General features: G+C 41.5%; 2 protein-coding genes across 2 annotated transcripts; both read left to right on the forward strand.

The window, feature by feature from the left end:
- Positions 1–1,526: 1,526 nt before the first annotated feature.
- Positions 1,527–2,288, forward strand: LOC310662621 (vomeronasal type-2 receptor 26-like; the record flags this gene model as incomplete). The annotated part of the gene is made up of 1 exon (XM_083409566.1): positions 1,527–2,288. A coding segment is annotated over one exon (762 nt), but the record flags the coding sequence as incomplete, so codon positions are not given.
- Positions 2,289–7,724: 5,436 nt separating this feature from the next.
- Positions 7,725–15,622, forward strand: LOC310662622 (vomeronasal type-2 receptor 26-like; the record flags this gene model as incomplete). The annotated part of the gene is made up of 5 exons (XM_083409567.1): positions 7,725–7,886; positions 8,908–9,789; positions 12,366–12,593; positions 13,806–13,932; positions 14,721–15,622. The coding sequence occupies 5 exons, from the start codon at positions 7,725–7,727 to the stop codon at positions 15,620–15,622; spliced, it is 2,301 nt and encodes a 766-aa protein (XP_083265693.1).
- Positions 15,623–15,855: the final 233 nt, after the last annotated feature.

Genomic DNA, 15,855 nt, shown 5'->3' on the forward strand with positions numbered 1-15,855 from the left:
GGGAGTCCCATGGACCGCAAGAAGATCAAACCTATCCATTCTGAAGGAAATCAGCCCTGAGTGCTCATTGGAAGGACAGATCCTGAAGCTGAGGCTCCAATATTTTGGCCACCTCATGAGAAAAGAAGACTCCCTGGAAAAGACCCTGATGTTGGGAAACATTGAGGGCACAAGGAGAAGGAGATGACAGAGGAAGAGATGCTTGGACAGTGTTCTCGAAGCTACCAACATGAGTTTGACCAAACTGTGTGAGGCAGTGGAAGACAGAAGTGCCTGGCGTGCTCTGGTCCATGGGGTCACGAAAATTTGGACACGACTAAACAACTAAACAACATGAGCTGGCTCAGCACATATGGTTCCTACATTTAACATTTCTGACCCTCCTGTTTACTGATAGATCACCTGATGTTACCTGAATCCCCTAAAACATTTTCTTAATATTAACCCCTTCGTGTCCCTTTGGATAGGTGCCACCCCTTTCCTTATGTAATGCCAACTGCCATCCTGGTTATGAGAAGAAAAAGAAGGAGGGGAAGAAGTTTTGTTGTTATGATTGTGATCCATGTCCTCGTGGGATGTTCTCAGATGAGAAGGGTGAGAGATATGCCATATTATATTTTTTTTATATGCCATATTAGCATATAAAAGTCATTTTAGAAACTTCTGAGCAAATCGGCAATGGGATTTGCTCTGTTTTACTCTACTATTAACAATAATCTCCCTGCTGTCTCAGTAAAAGCTGTCAGTATGAAGAAATTATATTAGCTTTCTAGTGGGTATAACATGAAAATGTGACTTTACCTGTAATGTAAAGATTTTCCATCACTTTATCTATATTGATCTTTGAAACGTTATTAAATATAACGTTCCATGATGTTTAATGCAGTTTCCCATTGCCAGTGGCTCACTGCTGTGGTGTCACATTTTAATAACGCATTTTACCGTTATAAATCACTAGTGTAGCTCCACCCCAAGATTGTTTTGTCCTGAAGACAGCACTAAAACTTTTAGGGGGGAGGAGGTAATAGGAGTGATTGTCTTTTCTCTAAGAACAAGGATTTTGGGGACAAGGTTAAAATCCTATAAAAATCAACCCTCTTGCTTCCAAGATTTCAGCTGTAATATTTCTCTGATTTCATTATGAAGTATCTGTGGTTCTAAGAATATGGAAGAGGATCACTAAAAACATACTTTCTCCATATAGGAAATGTTAAATTCCATGCATAACTTTATCTTCAAAGCATCTAGGGCACTAGCATTTGCACTAGAAGTTTTGAAACTTTTCCTCATGGAAACACTATGGTAAGGAGTCTCCTGATTTTTTTAAGAAAACCACTCTTAAGCATATTCTGGATAGTTATCAATTGTCATGCAACCTTTTTTCAGGGTTGGAAACCTGTGCCAGATGTCCTGTGGATCAATATCCAAATGAAGAGCAGAATGAGTGCATTCCCAAGAAACCAAACGTCCTAGGCTTTGGGGAAACTTTGGCCATGATTTCAACTTTCTCTGCACTTTTATTCTCTCTGATCACAGCAATGGTACTTGGCATTTTCATTAAGCACCGGAACACTGCCATCGTCAAAGCCAATAACAGAAGCCTCACTTACATTCTCCTCATCTCCCTCCTCTTGTGTTTCCTGTGCTCCTTGATGTTCATTGGAATGCCTAATAAGGCAACCTGCCCACTCCGACAAACGGCTTTTGGCATTGTCTTCTCTGTGGCCCTCTCTAGCATCTTGGCCAAGACTATTTCAGTGGTTTTGGCATTCATGGCTACCAAGCCAGATTCCACAATCAGGAAGTGGGTAGGCAAAAAAATGGCCTACTCCATTGTCCTTTCCTGCTCTGTGATTCAAGTAGGAATCTGTGCCTTCTGGCTGGCAACCTCTGCCCCATTCCCAGATGTGGACATGCACTCAAGCAGTGAAGAAATTATATTCTTATGTAATGAGGGGTCAGTTCTCATGTTCTATGGTGTTTTAGGCTACATGGGCTTCCTGGCCATTATCAGCTTCACTGTGGCCTTCTTAGCCAGGAAGTTGCCGGACAGCTTCAATGAAGCCAAGTTCATCACCTTCAGCATGCTGGTCTTCTGCAGTGTTTGGTTCTCCTTTATTCCCACATATTTGAGCACCAGAGGAAAATACATGGTGGCTGTGGAGATCTTCTCCATCTTGGCTTCCAGTGCTGGGCTGCTGGGTTGCATCTTTTCCCCTAAATGCTACATTATTGTGGTGAGGCCTGAGCTGAATAACAAAGAGCAGCTGATACGGAGAAAGATGTAAATACAGTGGTGCCCCGCAAGTCGAATGCCTCGCAAGATGGAAAACCCGCTAGACGAAAGGGTTTTCCCTTTTTTCAATGCGCTTCACAGGACGAATTTCCCTATGGGCTTGCTTCGCAAGACGAAAATTTCTTTTTTGAGATTTTTTTTCGCTCCCCACCCCCTTTTTCTAAGCCGCTAAACCGCTAATAGCCTTTTAGCAGCTAATCCGCTAATCCCTTAAACCTTTAATAGCCGCTAAACCGCTAATAGCGCTAATCCGCTAAGCTGCTAATAGGGTTGCTTCGCAAGACGAAAAAACCGCTAGACGAAGAGACTCGCGGAACGAATTAATTTCGTCTTGCGGGGCACCACTGTAACAGAATAGTTTGTCATTTCTATATTTACGCTCTAGACTTGTTGGCATGGTAATTTCCTCGTGGTTTTTCAAGAAAGGAAGTTACCTGAAATGATCAAAATAACAGAATGGATTATCTTATCATTTATGTTATTGATGTCCAGCATAGCTGTTTATGAGGTTTCAATGTACAGGGATTACATGTATGAAAGAAACTATGGATGATAACCAACCACTTGAATGCCTACACGTCCCCTTATTCTTCTTCTCCTGCATCCAAAGAGATGCCTTCTTATCTTTCCAAGAGGCCTGAACTTCACCTGAGGCGATGATGGGGTGCAGAGAGAAGAGAAGAAAAAGAACACAAGAACTTAAGAAGCTGCCTTATACTGAGTCCTTTAGTCTATCCAGCAGGGCTGTGCACCAGATTTGACCATGCTCCATGCCAAAATGTGCTGATTTTGGGTGAGCTGGGCATCTATCAAGTTCCTGTGGGACAGCAATGAATTGCAGCAGGTTGGATTAGATGAAGCAGAATGATCCAGGGCCACTGTGGAGAGGGGCATCAGTCAGTGTGTGGATGCCAGCATCAGGCTAGAAAACCTCACTGAGCCATTTCAAAAAATAAGGGCAGGTAAAAGAAGGGAGCCAGGCAATAAAGATACTAACTTTATGTTTAGATAAGGATGAAGAACAAGCTAAGAATCCAGTGATAACAGCCAAAGATTTCTTGCCCACTGCCACTCTCAAGATTCCATTTGCAGCTTCTATCATCACAACTCACAAACCAAAGCAGAACTGACACAATGTTAAATACCACCCCAATCATTCCCCTACATATACTGATTATTTTAAGAAATGAGTGGAACATGACAATTTCATGGCGACAGTAGTTTCATTAAATCACGGGTCATGTTTTGTGTGATTCATTTTGAAGCCCCAACATTTATGTATGTATTCATTTACATTGTTCATAATATCTTGAAGCAGAACATTTAAAAGTGCTCTGAACTGAAAATCAAATGCAAGTGGCTCAACTTGCCATAGACACTCCTCCAGGTTCTAAGGTGATTTTATATGTTGTGGTCTTCTTTGTGAAACACCCTGCAACCTCTAGGTATTGAGTGGTGTATAAATAACAACAACAACAACAACAACAACAACAATTCTTTATATAGCAGTGGCAGATAAATATCACCCTAGAGGTGGAACCTTATTCTACACCCCACTCTTATTTGCACCAGGGGTAGTTAATCTATGGCTCTCCAGATGTTGCTGAACAACAGCTCCCACCAGCTTACAACAGGCCATTATTATCAAGGATGATGGCAACTGTAGTCCAGAAACATCTGGATGGCATAACAGTGCATATAACTGTCTTGCACTGATGGGCCACCCTGACAGTCTTCTGCATTTATGCTTCCAACCAGAATAAGAGAGAGATGTCTTGAACCAGTGGTTTTCAGCCAGTGTGCTGTGGCACCCTGGAGTGCCTTGAATGATGGTCAGAGGTGCCACAGTCAACACTGGCCTCTCTTCCTCTTTCCTTTCCTCCGTCCTCTGATGCCCTCTTGTGACTCAGCCTCCCAAAGATTTGCACAGCCTTGGCTACAAGCTCCTCAGGTCAATGGTGCCTCTGGGGCTGACCAGAGGGTGCTTCCAAAGCCCCCATGGGGCAGTGTTAGGAGGGGTAGGGGGCAGCTTAGAGACTAGGCGTGACGGCGGCAGCAGCAAGGAGAGGGCAGAGGAGAAGTGGCTGAGGGAACATGCCACAAGGGAGGGTATTTGAAAAAGTGTGGGAAGCTGCCAGCTCGGCAGACAAATCGGTACTGTATTGCAGACCTGAAGACACAACCCCTACTCCTTCTCTAACAGCATCTCTGGTTCCCTCAATCCTTTCACCTTCACTCTCCGCTGGTGATTTCTCTCTGTCCCACCAGTCTGAACCTGGTTCAAAGTCTCATTCCCACTCAGGTCCCTCGTGGGCCACTGGCTGCCACTATTCTTCCTCGTCCAGCTAGGCCCTGACACTGTTTGGGGCATTCCCAAGCATGTCACTCAGCTTCAAACAGTATATAAATGTTCTTTCAAAAGTATAGAGACTGTATTATCCAGGGTCTCTATATACTGATATGCTTTGGACCTTTTCCATCATTGTCAATCAATCAATAATTTATTACGATCAGAGACCAGCTTGTTTTTCCATCGTTGTTTCCAAGATCCAGCAACTGGAATCAATGTTACATATGTCAGAGAGTGTCAGGGCCAATAGCAGTAGGAAATTAGACAAATGGGGAAAGGATGCAGTTGGCTCAACTCAAAACACATTTTGATAGATGGATTTTTGGGGGAAAGATGGACGGCTGCCTACAGGTGGGGTATTTTTCTTTTTCTTGGTTTGTTTATCGTTCTGGATGTCCTACATTAGCAAGCAGATAGGACAAGATGCCCTTAGAGATTCCTAACCTTTGATTCTGTGATGTGACAGATATGTTTACTTCAGAAATTCACCTACTGATTATGAAGCATAGAATCCAAAGATATTATCTCCTCTGTAATTATTAAAATTATGGTAATTAATTCACCTGGAAAAGCTCTAGAAGGCAGAATGGGAAATAAAAAATGAAATCTGAAATGATTAAAAGCACCCCAGTGTTCCATTGACAACTAAGGTAAGGGAGGAAAGGTGAGGCCAGCTTTTGGTTTTGCATTGTATTGGTTATAATTCAAATTATAGCATTCAATGAATTTTTTGTGACAGTGCCAAAGTTAATGGGAAGGTGGATACCTGCCTCTTTAAGTACAGAATTGGCAGAGTCAGTGGTTACAAATCTCCAGGTGTAGAAGGATATTTGTGATGAGGATGTGGTTGCTGCTGCTTCTCTTGCTGTTACCCAATATGGTGCCCCAAGTGCATACCTTTGTTTGCAGCGGAAATAATCCTGTGCATATTCCACATGAATGGTATGAACAAGGGGACCTTATCATTGGTGGGATAATGTCTCATATCCAATACATATCCACCAGCATTTCCTTCCATGAACACCCATCTCAGGTCTTTATTCCCAACCCACTGTAAGTAAACAGCTCTTAAGATCATTTCATTTATTCTTTCTACATTTATATCTGAATATAAAGCACTTGGTTCACTTTGAAACCCAAAGTAAGATTAAACCCAATAGTAAGATTTTATAATACTATTCTACTCTTAGTTTAGAGCAGTGCTTTGAAAGAGGGGATACGCCATAACCTGCTCCAAGATACATGGTATCTCTCCATCCTCCAATGAAGTATTGATCACTCGCTAGAGCTCCCAAGTCACAGGGGCAGTGTTAGGGTTCTGCAAGAAGTGGCCAAGCAGTGGGTACAAGCCATGGGACTGCTGTCTCAAAACCTGGTAAGCAAGGCGCTGGGCTTTGGGAAAGAGCCATGGGCTCTGATAAGGTGTAGAGTCCTCCTGCCTCCTTCCCAAAACCTAGTTAGCACTTTTCCAGCTTTGGGAACGAGGTGGGGAGCTCTAGGACTCTACCTGAACCTTGCGTTTCCTTCCATAAGCTGGGCAAGGGTCAATTTGGAAGCTTCATTTCTTCAAGTGCATTGACTACATCCTCCGGCCACAATAATTTAAAGTGATCTAGCAAAAATGGAACAGAGGGCGCACTGCATACCATTTGACTGGCTTTAATCACAGTAAAGGTAAAGGGACCCCTGACAGTTAAGTCCAGTTGTGAACAACTTTGGCGTTGCGGCGCTCACCTCACTTTACAGGCCAAGGGAGCCAGCGTTTGTCAGCTTTCGCAGACAGTTTTTCTGGGTAATGTGGCCAACATGACTAAGCCGCTTCTGGCAAAGCCAGAGCAGAGCACAGAAATGCCATTAACCTTCCCAACGGAGTGGTACATATTTAGGTACTTGCAGTGCGTGCTTTCGAACTTCTAGGTTAGCAGGCGCTGGGACCAAACAACGGGAGCTCACCCCGTCGTGGGGCCTCGAACCGCCAACCTTCCGATCATCAAGTCCAAGTGGCACAGTGGTTTAAACCACGAGCGCCACCTGTATCCCCCTTAATCATGGTATGCAACTCCAAATCTGATTGATTCCATCCCTAAAGTGTTTTTAAAGTTATAATAGCAGGCTGCTAACGTTATAAGAGAAGTCTTCTCTTGGCCAGATAACAAACGTATATTCAACAATGAAAAGTTCTCCGGACAGCTAGTTGTGGACACAATTGTAGTGAAGAAGTAAGCTGTCTTCACCACTGCCCCTTCCCTTCCACGTTCCAGATGCAGAAATGAAACCTCATCCATGTTTGAGCTGATTCAGTTACACATCACCACCACTTGCTTTCTAGCCATGATCCTCCTGCCCACAGTAATTTAACATGGCAGACTTGCATTGGGGACATCTGGGTTCAAATCTCCATTTTCTTGGCCAACTGCAATGTGGGGCTCTCATGAGTATGTAAGGGGAGAGAGGACAGCTGTGGTATCCAGCTTGAGCCGCTGTGTTGAAGGATGGTATAAAATTGAATTCATGTTTAAAGCACATTGAAAACAATCAGGGACAAGCTTCAAATGCATTTAGTAATAATAGGATGAGAGCCATTTTACAATCTTCACTGCCAGATCATCACTTGGCATTCTTTATATTCAAAATCGCAGCTGCCAATTCCTTTATTTTCATTTCAGAACAGTTTGCATTGCTAGGAAAAAGAACTGACCAAGGGATGTAGGAATGATTTAAATAACTGTGCATGTCTCCAGTGATGAAAAGCAACATGAAGATCATTTCTCAAACTATGTGTTCAGAAAAACTGATTCAGATGGAAGAGAAATCCAAACAGTAACTCTAAAGGCACAAAACAATTTCCATATTTCCAACATGATTTAATTGAGGCAGTTGTATCCCTCAGATCTAGGTGTTGTGCACTGTTGAATACCCCATAAAATAGAAACATACTTTATTTGCAGAGTGATGACAAAGTTCTACCCACACATCCTCGCCTTGGTTTTTGCTGTTGATGAGATCAATGAGAATCCCAAGATCTTGCCCAATGCCACTCTTGGATTCCACATCTATGATAGCTATTTTGATTCAAAGATGACCTACCGAAACACTCTGGATCTGCTCTTTAAATCTCATCACTTTGTCCCCAACTACATATGTGGCATTCAGAAAAACGTAGTAGGAGTCATTGGGGGACTTAGCTCTGACACTTCCTCATCCATGGCAGACGTCTTAGGTCTTCACAAGATTCCACAGGTAGAATACGGGTATTGAAAAATGGTTATTTCATGTCATTGTTCACACTTTTCTTCTTTCACTAGGAATCTGTTTATGGATAATATGAAGTGGTAAAATGGAAAAGGAAAACAGGTTGCAATAGATGGGTATTGGGGGGGTATATTATTAATACCCAACAATGTACATGAAAGGACCCAGGTTCTAAGGAATGTGTGTATAATATATTTAATGAAAGATTGTTCAAAAAGTTCCAGTTGGATGAATGGGGCACCTTGATGGGTTCACATTACATTATACCTGAAAGCACTGCCCTAGTTGCATGAGAGATATACCAGTCCCACTTTGTAGTGATGAAGCTGACTTACAATGCCATAAATAACTTGGGACAACAATGTCCTTCTCCCTAGGAATCATAAGATCCCCTCTTTTATAGGTATGGTGATGTTTAGTACTGTCCACCTTCAAAGGCTAATCAAAAACAAAATTCTTGTTATCTTTCTGGCATTTGGGGATGGATGTATTCTTATCAATATTGTGTTGTTCTGCTGCATTACTTGACTTCATATTAGTTGCCTTAATTTTTGATGGTATTTTACTTTCATAGGATATGGTTTATTGTGGTCACAGAAGAATAAAATGTATAATATTCAGGAAATGTACAGGATTTCCAAGATATCCACCAACGAGTGTTCTTAGTAGATATGACACCAACCTCTCCCTACAAGTGTTATAAAGATTATAAACCAAAAAAAATGATAAATTGCTTGTATTTCTCCAGTTCCACTTTGGAGTATTGTTGAAGGCAAAGCTCTCCTGTTCTTGGAGAGAATCCTTGTGTACAAGTATGCAGCTGTGATGACTCCCATAATAATAGGAATTAATATCTACAAAAATAATTGAGAAATATTCTTTTTATGTTATGGGGTTTGACCCTCTGTACGATTAGTAAATATGGGATATACAGGATTTATACTCAGAAAATGGGTGCTTTGTGAATTCTTGTTTCCACTTGGAAAGGTTTGGCTTTTTCCTTTTTCAGATTTCATATGGTTCATTTGCACCAGCCACAAATGATCAAATCAAAGTTGCTTCCTTCTACCGCATGGTCCCCAATGAAGATCTTCAGTACAAGGGAATTATCCAGTTACTTCTGCATTTCGGATGGAAATGGGTCGGGCTCATCACTCCAGATAATGAAGTCGGAGAACGTTTCTTGCAGATCATTGAACCAATGCTTTTCCAGAATGGAATCTGTTCAGAATTCACTGAAAAAATTGAATACCATCTGCATTTCACGGGTAACATAGCTGATATATTGGGTGAAACAAGGTTTTTGTTCTCAGCTTTTATGGCAAGCAGAGCAAATGCAATTGTCATATATGGAGAAAGTGCATCTATTTTATGGCTATCAAGTACTATAGAGGTAAGGAATATAATTCAGCTGATATTGCCTCCATCTAAGAGGAAACAACCTGGAGGAAAAGTATGGATTACAACAGCCCAAATTGATTTCATATTATATTATTTTAAAAAAATGGTGAAAGTTAATATACAAATGTTCCATGGTGCTATCTCCTTTGCGATTCACTCCAAGGAGATTCAAGACTTCTCAGACTTTCTAAAGAGTGTAAAGCCTTCCTGGGCAGATGCAGATGGTTTTATCAACGATTTCTGGGAACAAGCATTTGTTTGTTCACTTTCAAATTCCACTGGGCCAGCAGACACATGTACTGGAGAAGAGTTGCTGGAGAACCTTCCTGCACCATTTTTTGAAATGAGCATGACCGGCCACAGCTACAGTATCTACAACGCTGTCTATGCTCTGGCACATGCCTTACATATTAGGTACTCCTCTGAAGCCATCAGCAAAAGGATAAAGGGTGGAGACAGACTCTCTTCTCAGAATGTAGAGCCTTGGCAGGTAACTTATAAAGTGTTCACCTTGCAAAGTACTCAGTGTTGTGCGCTGTATTGATCTATAATGTGAGTTGGCATCCATCTATAAGTAAATAATTAAAGTAATAAATACAAAGATTAACCTTAAATTATTTTATTTCCTATAATGATATTAAGCAGACATTAGATTACACAGAATTTCATAAGTGACACACTAGCAGCAACTACTTGACAAGTTAATTTTTTCCCTAAAATTTTAAACATTTAGAACTGGCACTGTTCCAGTATTTCAGCTGGCATTTAATCCGACCAGTGGTTCCGAATTAGCTAATTACTGAGGACCCTCTGTTTTTCAAAAGCTAAGCCATGGACCCCTGCTTTTGAAAATTTTGATAACTGCAAAGCGATTTTTTGGAGAAAATGTGGGGTAGCCCAGAATAAGCAAAGGATTTTAAGTATACTGGAAAATAGATCATAAAATGTGTGATTTTACCATGCAAAAATGACAAAGATTTAGTTGGAGCGGAGACAAATTTTATTTTATTTTAGTACAAATGAACAAATTACGACGTTTCCAGAAGCTTCTAAACCTATATCTATGTATTTATCTCTATCTATCTATTTATGAATATATCTGTCAAACCAGGAACCAGACAGAGGGCCTTCTTGGTAGTGACACCCTCCCTGTGAAACGTCCTCCCTTCAGATGTCAAGGAAATAAAGAACTACAAAACTTTTAGAAGACATCTGTATCACCTGTATCAAGAAGGGTTTTTTTGTAATTTTTAAAATTAGTTTTCAATTACAATGATCAATAATAGCCTCATTATATCAATGCCAAATCACAACACAATTCCTAATATCGATTCAAATACACAAATACATAATTTAGGTGGCCCTCTGTGTGTTAGCTTTGATGCTTTGATGATTTACTTTACTTCTGCGCTCCAAAATCTTATTAATTTCAATTATATTCCAGTCATAATAGTACTCCCTTATACAACAGCTGCAATACTGATAACTTCTATTCGGATTAACACATTTAGTGATTTATTAGTCTACAAGTGAAGTTCTCATGCATCCTTATTCTTCCTGTATGTGACATTTAATCTGTCCATGTTGTTTCTTCCTGTCCTTATAAAACATTATATCTATTTTTACCGGTTGTTATTGCTATCTGTCATGCCTTGCACGTAGCTGATATCCTGATGTTATTCCAAAAGTTTGTCCCTCACTCGGTCCCGTGCTTCTTTGGTTTTGCAACTTTTGACGATAGCTGCAAATGTCACTTTATCCCCATTTATTGTTTCACTTTATTTCTTTTCACCATTCTCTCAGTCTAGGGAAAAGAGTGATCTGACACCCTGCCAATGCCTTGTATTGGGAAGTTTTTAATGTATGATATTTTATTATGTTTTTATATGTGCGCCACCCATCTGGCTCAGTTGCCTCAGCCACTCTGGGCAGCTCCCAACAAAATGTTAAAAACACATTAAACCCTTTTTGGACTTCCAAGATGAGATGAATCCCCAACTCATAAGACAAGATTCACTGAAAACCCTCCTTACAGGCAGTGGAATAGTCCTTTAAACTTGATAATCGTTAAAAGCAATTAGAAGTTCTTTTCAGTTAAAATGTAGAGAGCAAGAGGAAGGGATCCCTACACATATATATATTTGGGATAAGCATGTGAACCCACCCCATGCAGAAAGCCATTTGCGCTCTCTCCCTACCCCACACCCCACCAATTGCAAGAGCCCTAAGAAACTGTGTCAGAGGTTTTCCTCCCAGTCCCACCTCACTTGCCATCCAGCGACTCTTTCACAAGTTTCTCCCTTGCCACCAAGCAGGTATTGGTTGCAAGCAGAGGTTGGAAGGTTTACCCTGTGTAATTAACAAGATAAATCAGTACCCTGGCAGGGGATGGTGCCCCAGACCCCTAATAGGGAATCACTGAATTAGACAATTTGTTGTATGAGGTTAATGGCATAAATTGGCCACATGTAGTGTATCTCAAGCAGCCTGAAATGACCATTGTGGCCAAGTGCACCATGTTCTGCCCCACATTGTGGGTGTCTGGTGTGCATATGTGATGTCATGCGCTGCATGTGATGTCACACACTGGCAGGAGCCCCAGCCATTCAGAGGGCTCTCTAGGGCATCTCCCAATGGCCTTCAGAGATTGTAAGGGGCTCCATCAACCCCACCCATTGCTCCGTAGGAGCCCACTGCTGCAGCACGTGGCAGCGATGGAGCCCATCACAGCAGCAGGAGGGCCTGCCAGAGCCCTTCCAGCATGGCCCCCTCATTGAAAATTTTGTGGGTGCCTGGGAACTCAGGGCCCCAGAGAGATGGTGCCAGTGCTTGTGGCTTTCTGTAGTTTCTTATCATCAGATAATATACATTAAAATGTCTGGCTTCCATGGTAACTCAAACAAACAGAGCCAGGAAAAGATCTTAAATTCTCCCAGGAAAACTATTGAATTGTTTTGTTGTTGTTGTTTAGTTGTCTAGTTGTATCCGACTCTTCATGACCCCATGAATTATCTTAGTAACACTATTAGAACACTTCATAGACCTTTTGATTTTCTTTCCACCTAGCTCCACTCATTGCTGCAGAGGATCTCATTCAACAACAGTGCTGGGGATGAAATCACATTCAATGAACATGGAGAATTAGCAGCTGGCTTTGATATTACAAACCTGTTCACTTTCCCAAATAATTCCTATGTCAGGGTCAAAGTTGGAAGACTGGATCCCCAGGCCCCTCCTGGCAAAGAGCTCACCATTAAGGGGGACAGAATCCAATGGCACAGAGTCTTCACTCAGGTAAGGAAATCACTGCCCACAGGTGGGAGAGCATGTCGTTTTGCCACATGAGGTGAAAAGGGAAGTGCTGCCCAACTACTGCTGCCGCTACTTATAATGCTGCTACTAATAATTTTATTAATAAATAAACAAATGAACCACATCACCAGAAAGAGCAATATGCGCAGAAGACATGTCACACCAAGAAGGACCAATGGCTACCAGAGAGTGTTGTCCAACATGCTTGTTTGTTGATAGCTTTCCGGTTAGTAGCATTAGATAGAATGCTAAGCTGACTGTATCATTGTGAATGAACATTGTAATCTTCTAGAGTTTTTCTGATGCTGCTTGAGACTCTAGTGAGACTCTAGTGTTGAGTTGGAATGATAGAAGCAGGGATGTACATAGCGCAAAATATGGTCTGAAGCTCAACATCAAAAAAACTAAGATCATGGTCACTGGGCCCATCACCTCCTGGCAAATAGAAGGGGAAGAAATGGAGGCAGTGAGAGATTTTACTTTCTTGGGCTCCATGATCACTGCAGATGGTGACAGCAGTCACGAAATTAAAAAACGCCTTCTTCTTGGGAGAAAGGCAAACCTACAGCATCTTAAAAAGCAGAGACATCACCTTGCCAACAAAGGTCCGTATAGTTAAAGCTGTGGTTTTCCCAGTAGTGATGTATGGAAGTGAGAGCTGGACCATAAAGAAGGATAATAGGCAAAGAATTGATGCTTTTGAATTATGGTGCTGGAGGAGACTCTTGGGAGTCCCATGGACTGCAAGAAGATCAAACCTATCCATTCTGAAGGAAATCAGCCCTGAGTGCTCATTGGAAGGACAGATCCTGAAGCTGAGGCTCCAATATTTTGGCCACCTCATGAGAAAAGAAGACTCCCTGGAAAAGACCCTGATGTTGGGAAACATTGAGGGCACAAGGAGAAGGGGATGACAGAGGATGAGATGGTTGGACCGTGTTCTCGAAGCTACCAACATGAGTTTGACCAAACTGTGTGAGGCAGTGGAAGACAGAAGTGCCTGGCGTGCTCTGGTCCATGGGGTCACGAAAATTCGGACACGACTAAACAACTAAACAACATGAGCTGCCTCAGCACATATGGTTCCTACATTTAACATTTCTCACCCTCCTGTTTACTGATAGATCACCTGATGTTACCTGAATCCCCTAAAACATTTTCTTAATATTAACCCCTTCGTGTCCCTTTGGATAGGTGCCACCCCTTTCCTTATGTAATGCCAACTGCCATCCTGGTTATGAGAAGAAAAAGAAGGAGGGGAAGAAGTTTTGTTGTTATGATTGTGATCCATGTCCTCGTGGGATGTTCTCAAATGAGAAGGGTGAGAGATATGCCATATTATATTTTTTTATATGCCATATTAGCATATAAAAGTCATTTTAGAAACTTCTGAGCAAATCGGCAATGGGATTTGCTCTGTTTTGTTCTATTATTAACAATAATCTCCCTGCTGTCTCAGTAAAAGCTGCCAGTATGAAGAAATTATATTAGCTTTCTAGTGGGTATAACATGAAAATGTGACTTTACCTGTAATGTAAAGATTTTCCATCACTTTATCTATATTGATCTTTGAAACGTTATTAAATATAATGTTCCATGATGTTTAATGCAGTTTCCCATTGCCAGTGGCTCACTGCTGTGGTGTCACATTTTAATAATGCATTTTACCGTTATAAATCACTAATGTAGCTCCACCCCAAGATTGTTTTGTCCTGAAGACAGCACTAAAAAGTTTAGGGGGGAGGAGGTAATAGGAGTGATTGTCTTTTCTCTAAGAAAAGGATTTTGGGGACAGGGTTAAAATCCTATAAAAATCACCCCTCTTGCTTCCAAGATTTCAGCTGTAATATTTCTCTGATTTCATTACGAAGTATCTGTGGTTCTAAGAAAATGGAGGAGGACCACCAAAATAATAGTTTCTCCATATATAAAATGTAAGATTTCATGCATAACTTTATTTTCAAAGCATCTAGGGCACAAGCTTTTGAACTAGAAGTTTTGAAGCTTTTCCGTGGGGAAACACAATGATAAGGGGTCTCCTGAGTTTTTAAAAAAACACTCTTAAGCATATTCCGGATTGTATCCAATTGTCATGCATCCTTTTTTCAGGGTTGGAAACCTGTGCCAGATGTCCTCCGCATCAATATCCAAATGAAGAGCAGAATGAGTGCATTCCCAAGAAACCAAACGTCCTAGGCTTTGGTGAAACTTTGGCCATGGTTTCAACTTTCTCTGCGCTTTTATTCTCTCTGATCACAGCTATGGTACTTGGCCTTTTCATTAAGCACCGGGACACTGCCATCGTCAAAGCCAATAACAGAAGCCTCACTTACATTCTCCTCATCTCCCTCCTCTTGTGTTTCCTGTGCTCCTTGATGTTCATTGGAATGCCTAATAAGGCAACCTGCCCACTCCGACAAACGGCTTTTGGCATTGTCTTCTCTGTGGCCCTCTCCAGCATCTTGGCCAAGACTATTTCAGTGGTTTTGGCATTCATGGCTACCAAGCCAGATTCCACAATCAGGAAGTGGGTAGGCAAAAAACTGGCTTACTCCATTGTCCTTTCCTGCTCTGTGATTCAAGTCGGAATCTGTGCCTTCTGGTTGGCAACCTCTGCCCCATTCCCAGATGTGGACATGCACTCAAGCAGTGAAGAAATTATATTCTTATGTAACGAAGGGTCAGTTCTCATGTTCTATTGTGTTTTAGGCTACATGGGCTTCCTGGCCATTATCAGCTTCACTGTGGCCTTCTTAGCCAGGAAGTTGCCGGACAGCTTCAATGAAGCCAAGTTCATCACCTTCAGCATGCTGGTCTTCTGCAGTGTTTGGTTCTCCTTTATTCCCACATATTTGAGCACCAGAGGAAAATACATGGTGGCTGTGGAGATCTTCTCCATCTTGGCTTCCAGTGCTGGGCTGCTGGGTTGCATCTTTTCCCCTAAATGCTACATTATTGTGGTGAGGCCTGAGCTGAATAACAGAGAGCAGCTGATTTGGAGAAGGATGTAAATTACAGTATAGTTTGGCATTTCTGTATTTAGAATCTGTAGAATTGTTTTCATGGTAATTTCACCATCCTTTTACAGGAAAGGAAGTTACCTAAATGATCAAAATAACACAAGAGAGTCTCTTATCATTTATATTCTTGATATCCAGTGTAGTTGCATATGAGGTGTAAATGAACAGGGATTACGTGTATGAAAGAAACTATGAATGATTTCCAAATACATGAATGCCTACAC

The sequence above is a fragment of the Podarcis tiliguerta genome (genome assembly GCF_965153285.1).
Source record: "Podarcis tiliguerta genome assembly, chromosome: 13".
In the NCBI taxonomy this organism is placed as follows: domain Eukaryota; kingdom Metazoa; phylum Chordata; class Lepidosauria; order Squamata; family Lacertidae; genus Podarcis; species Podarcis tiliguerta.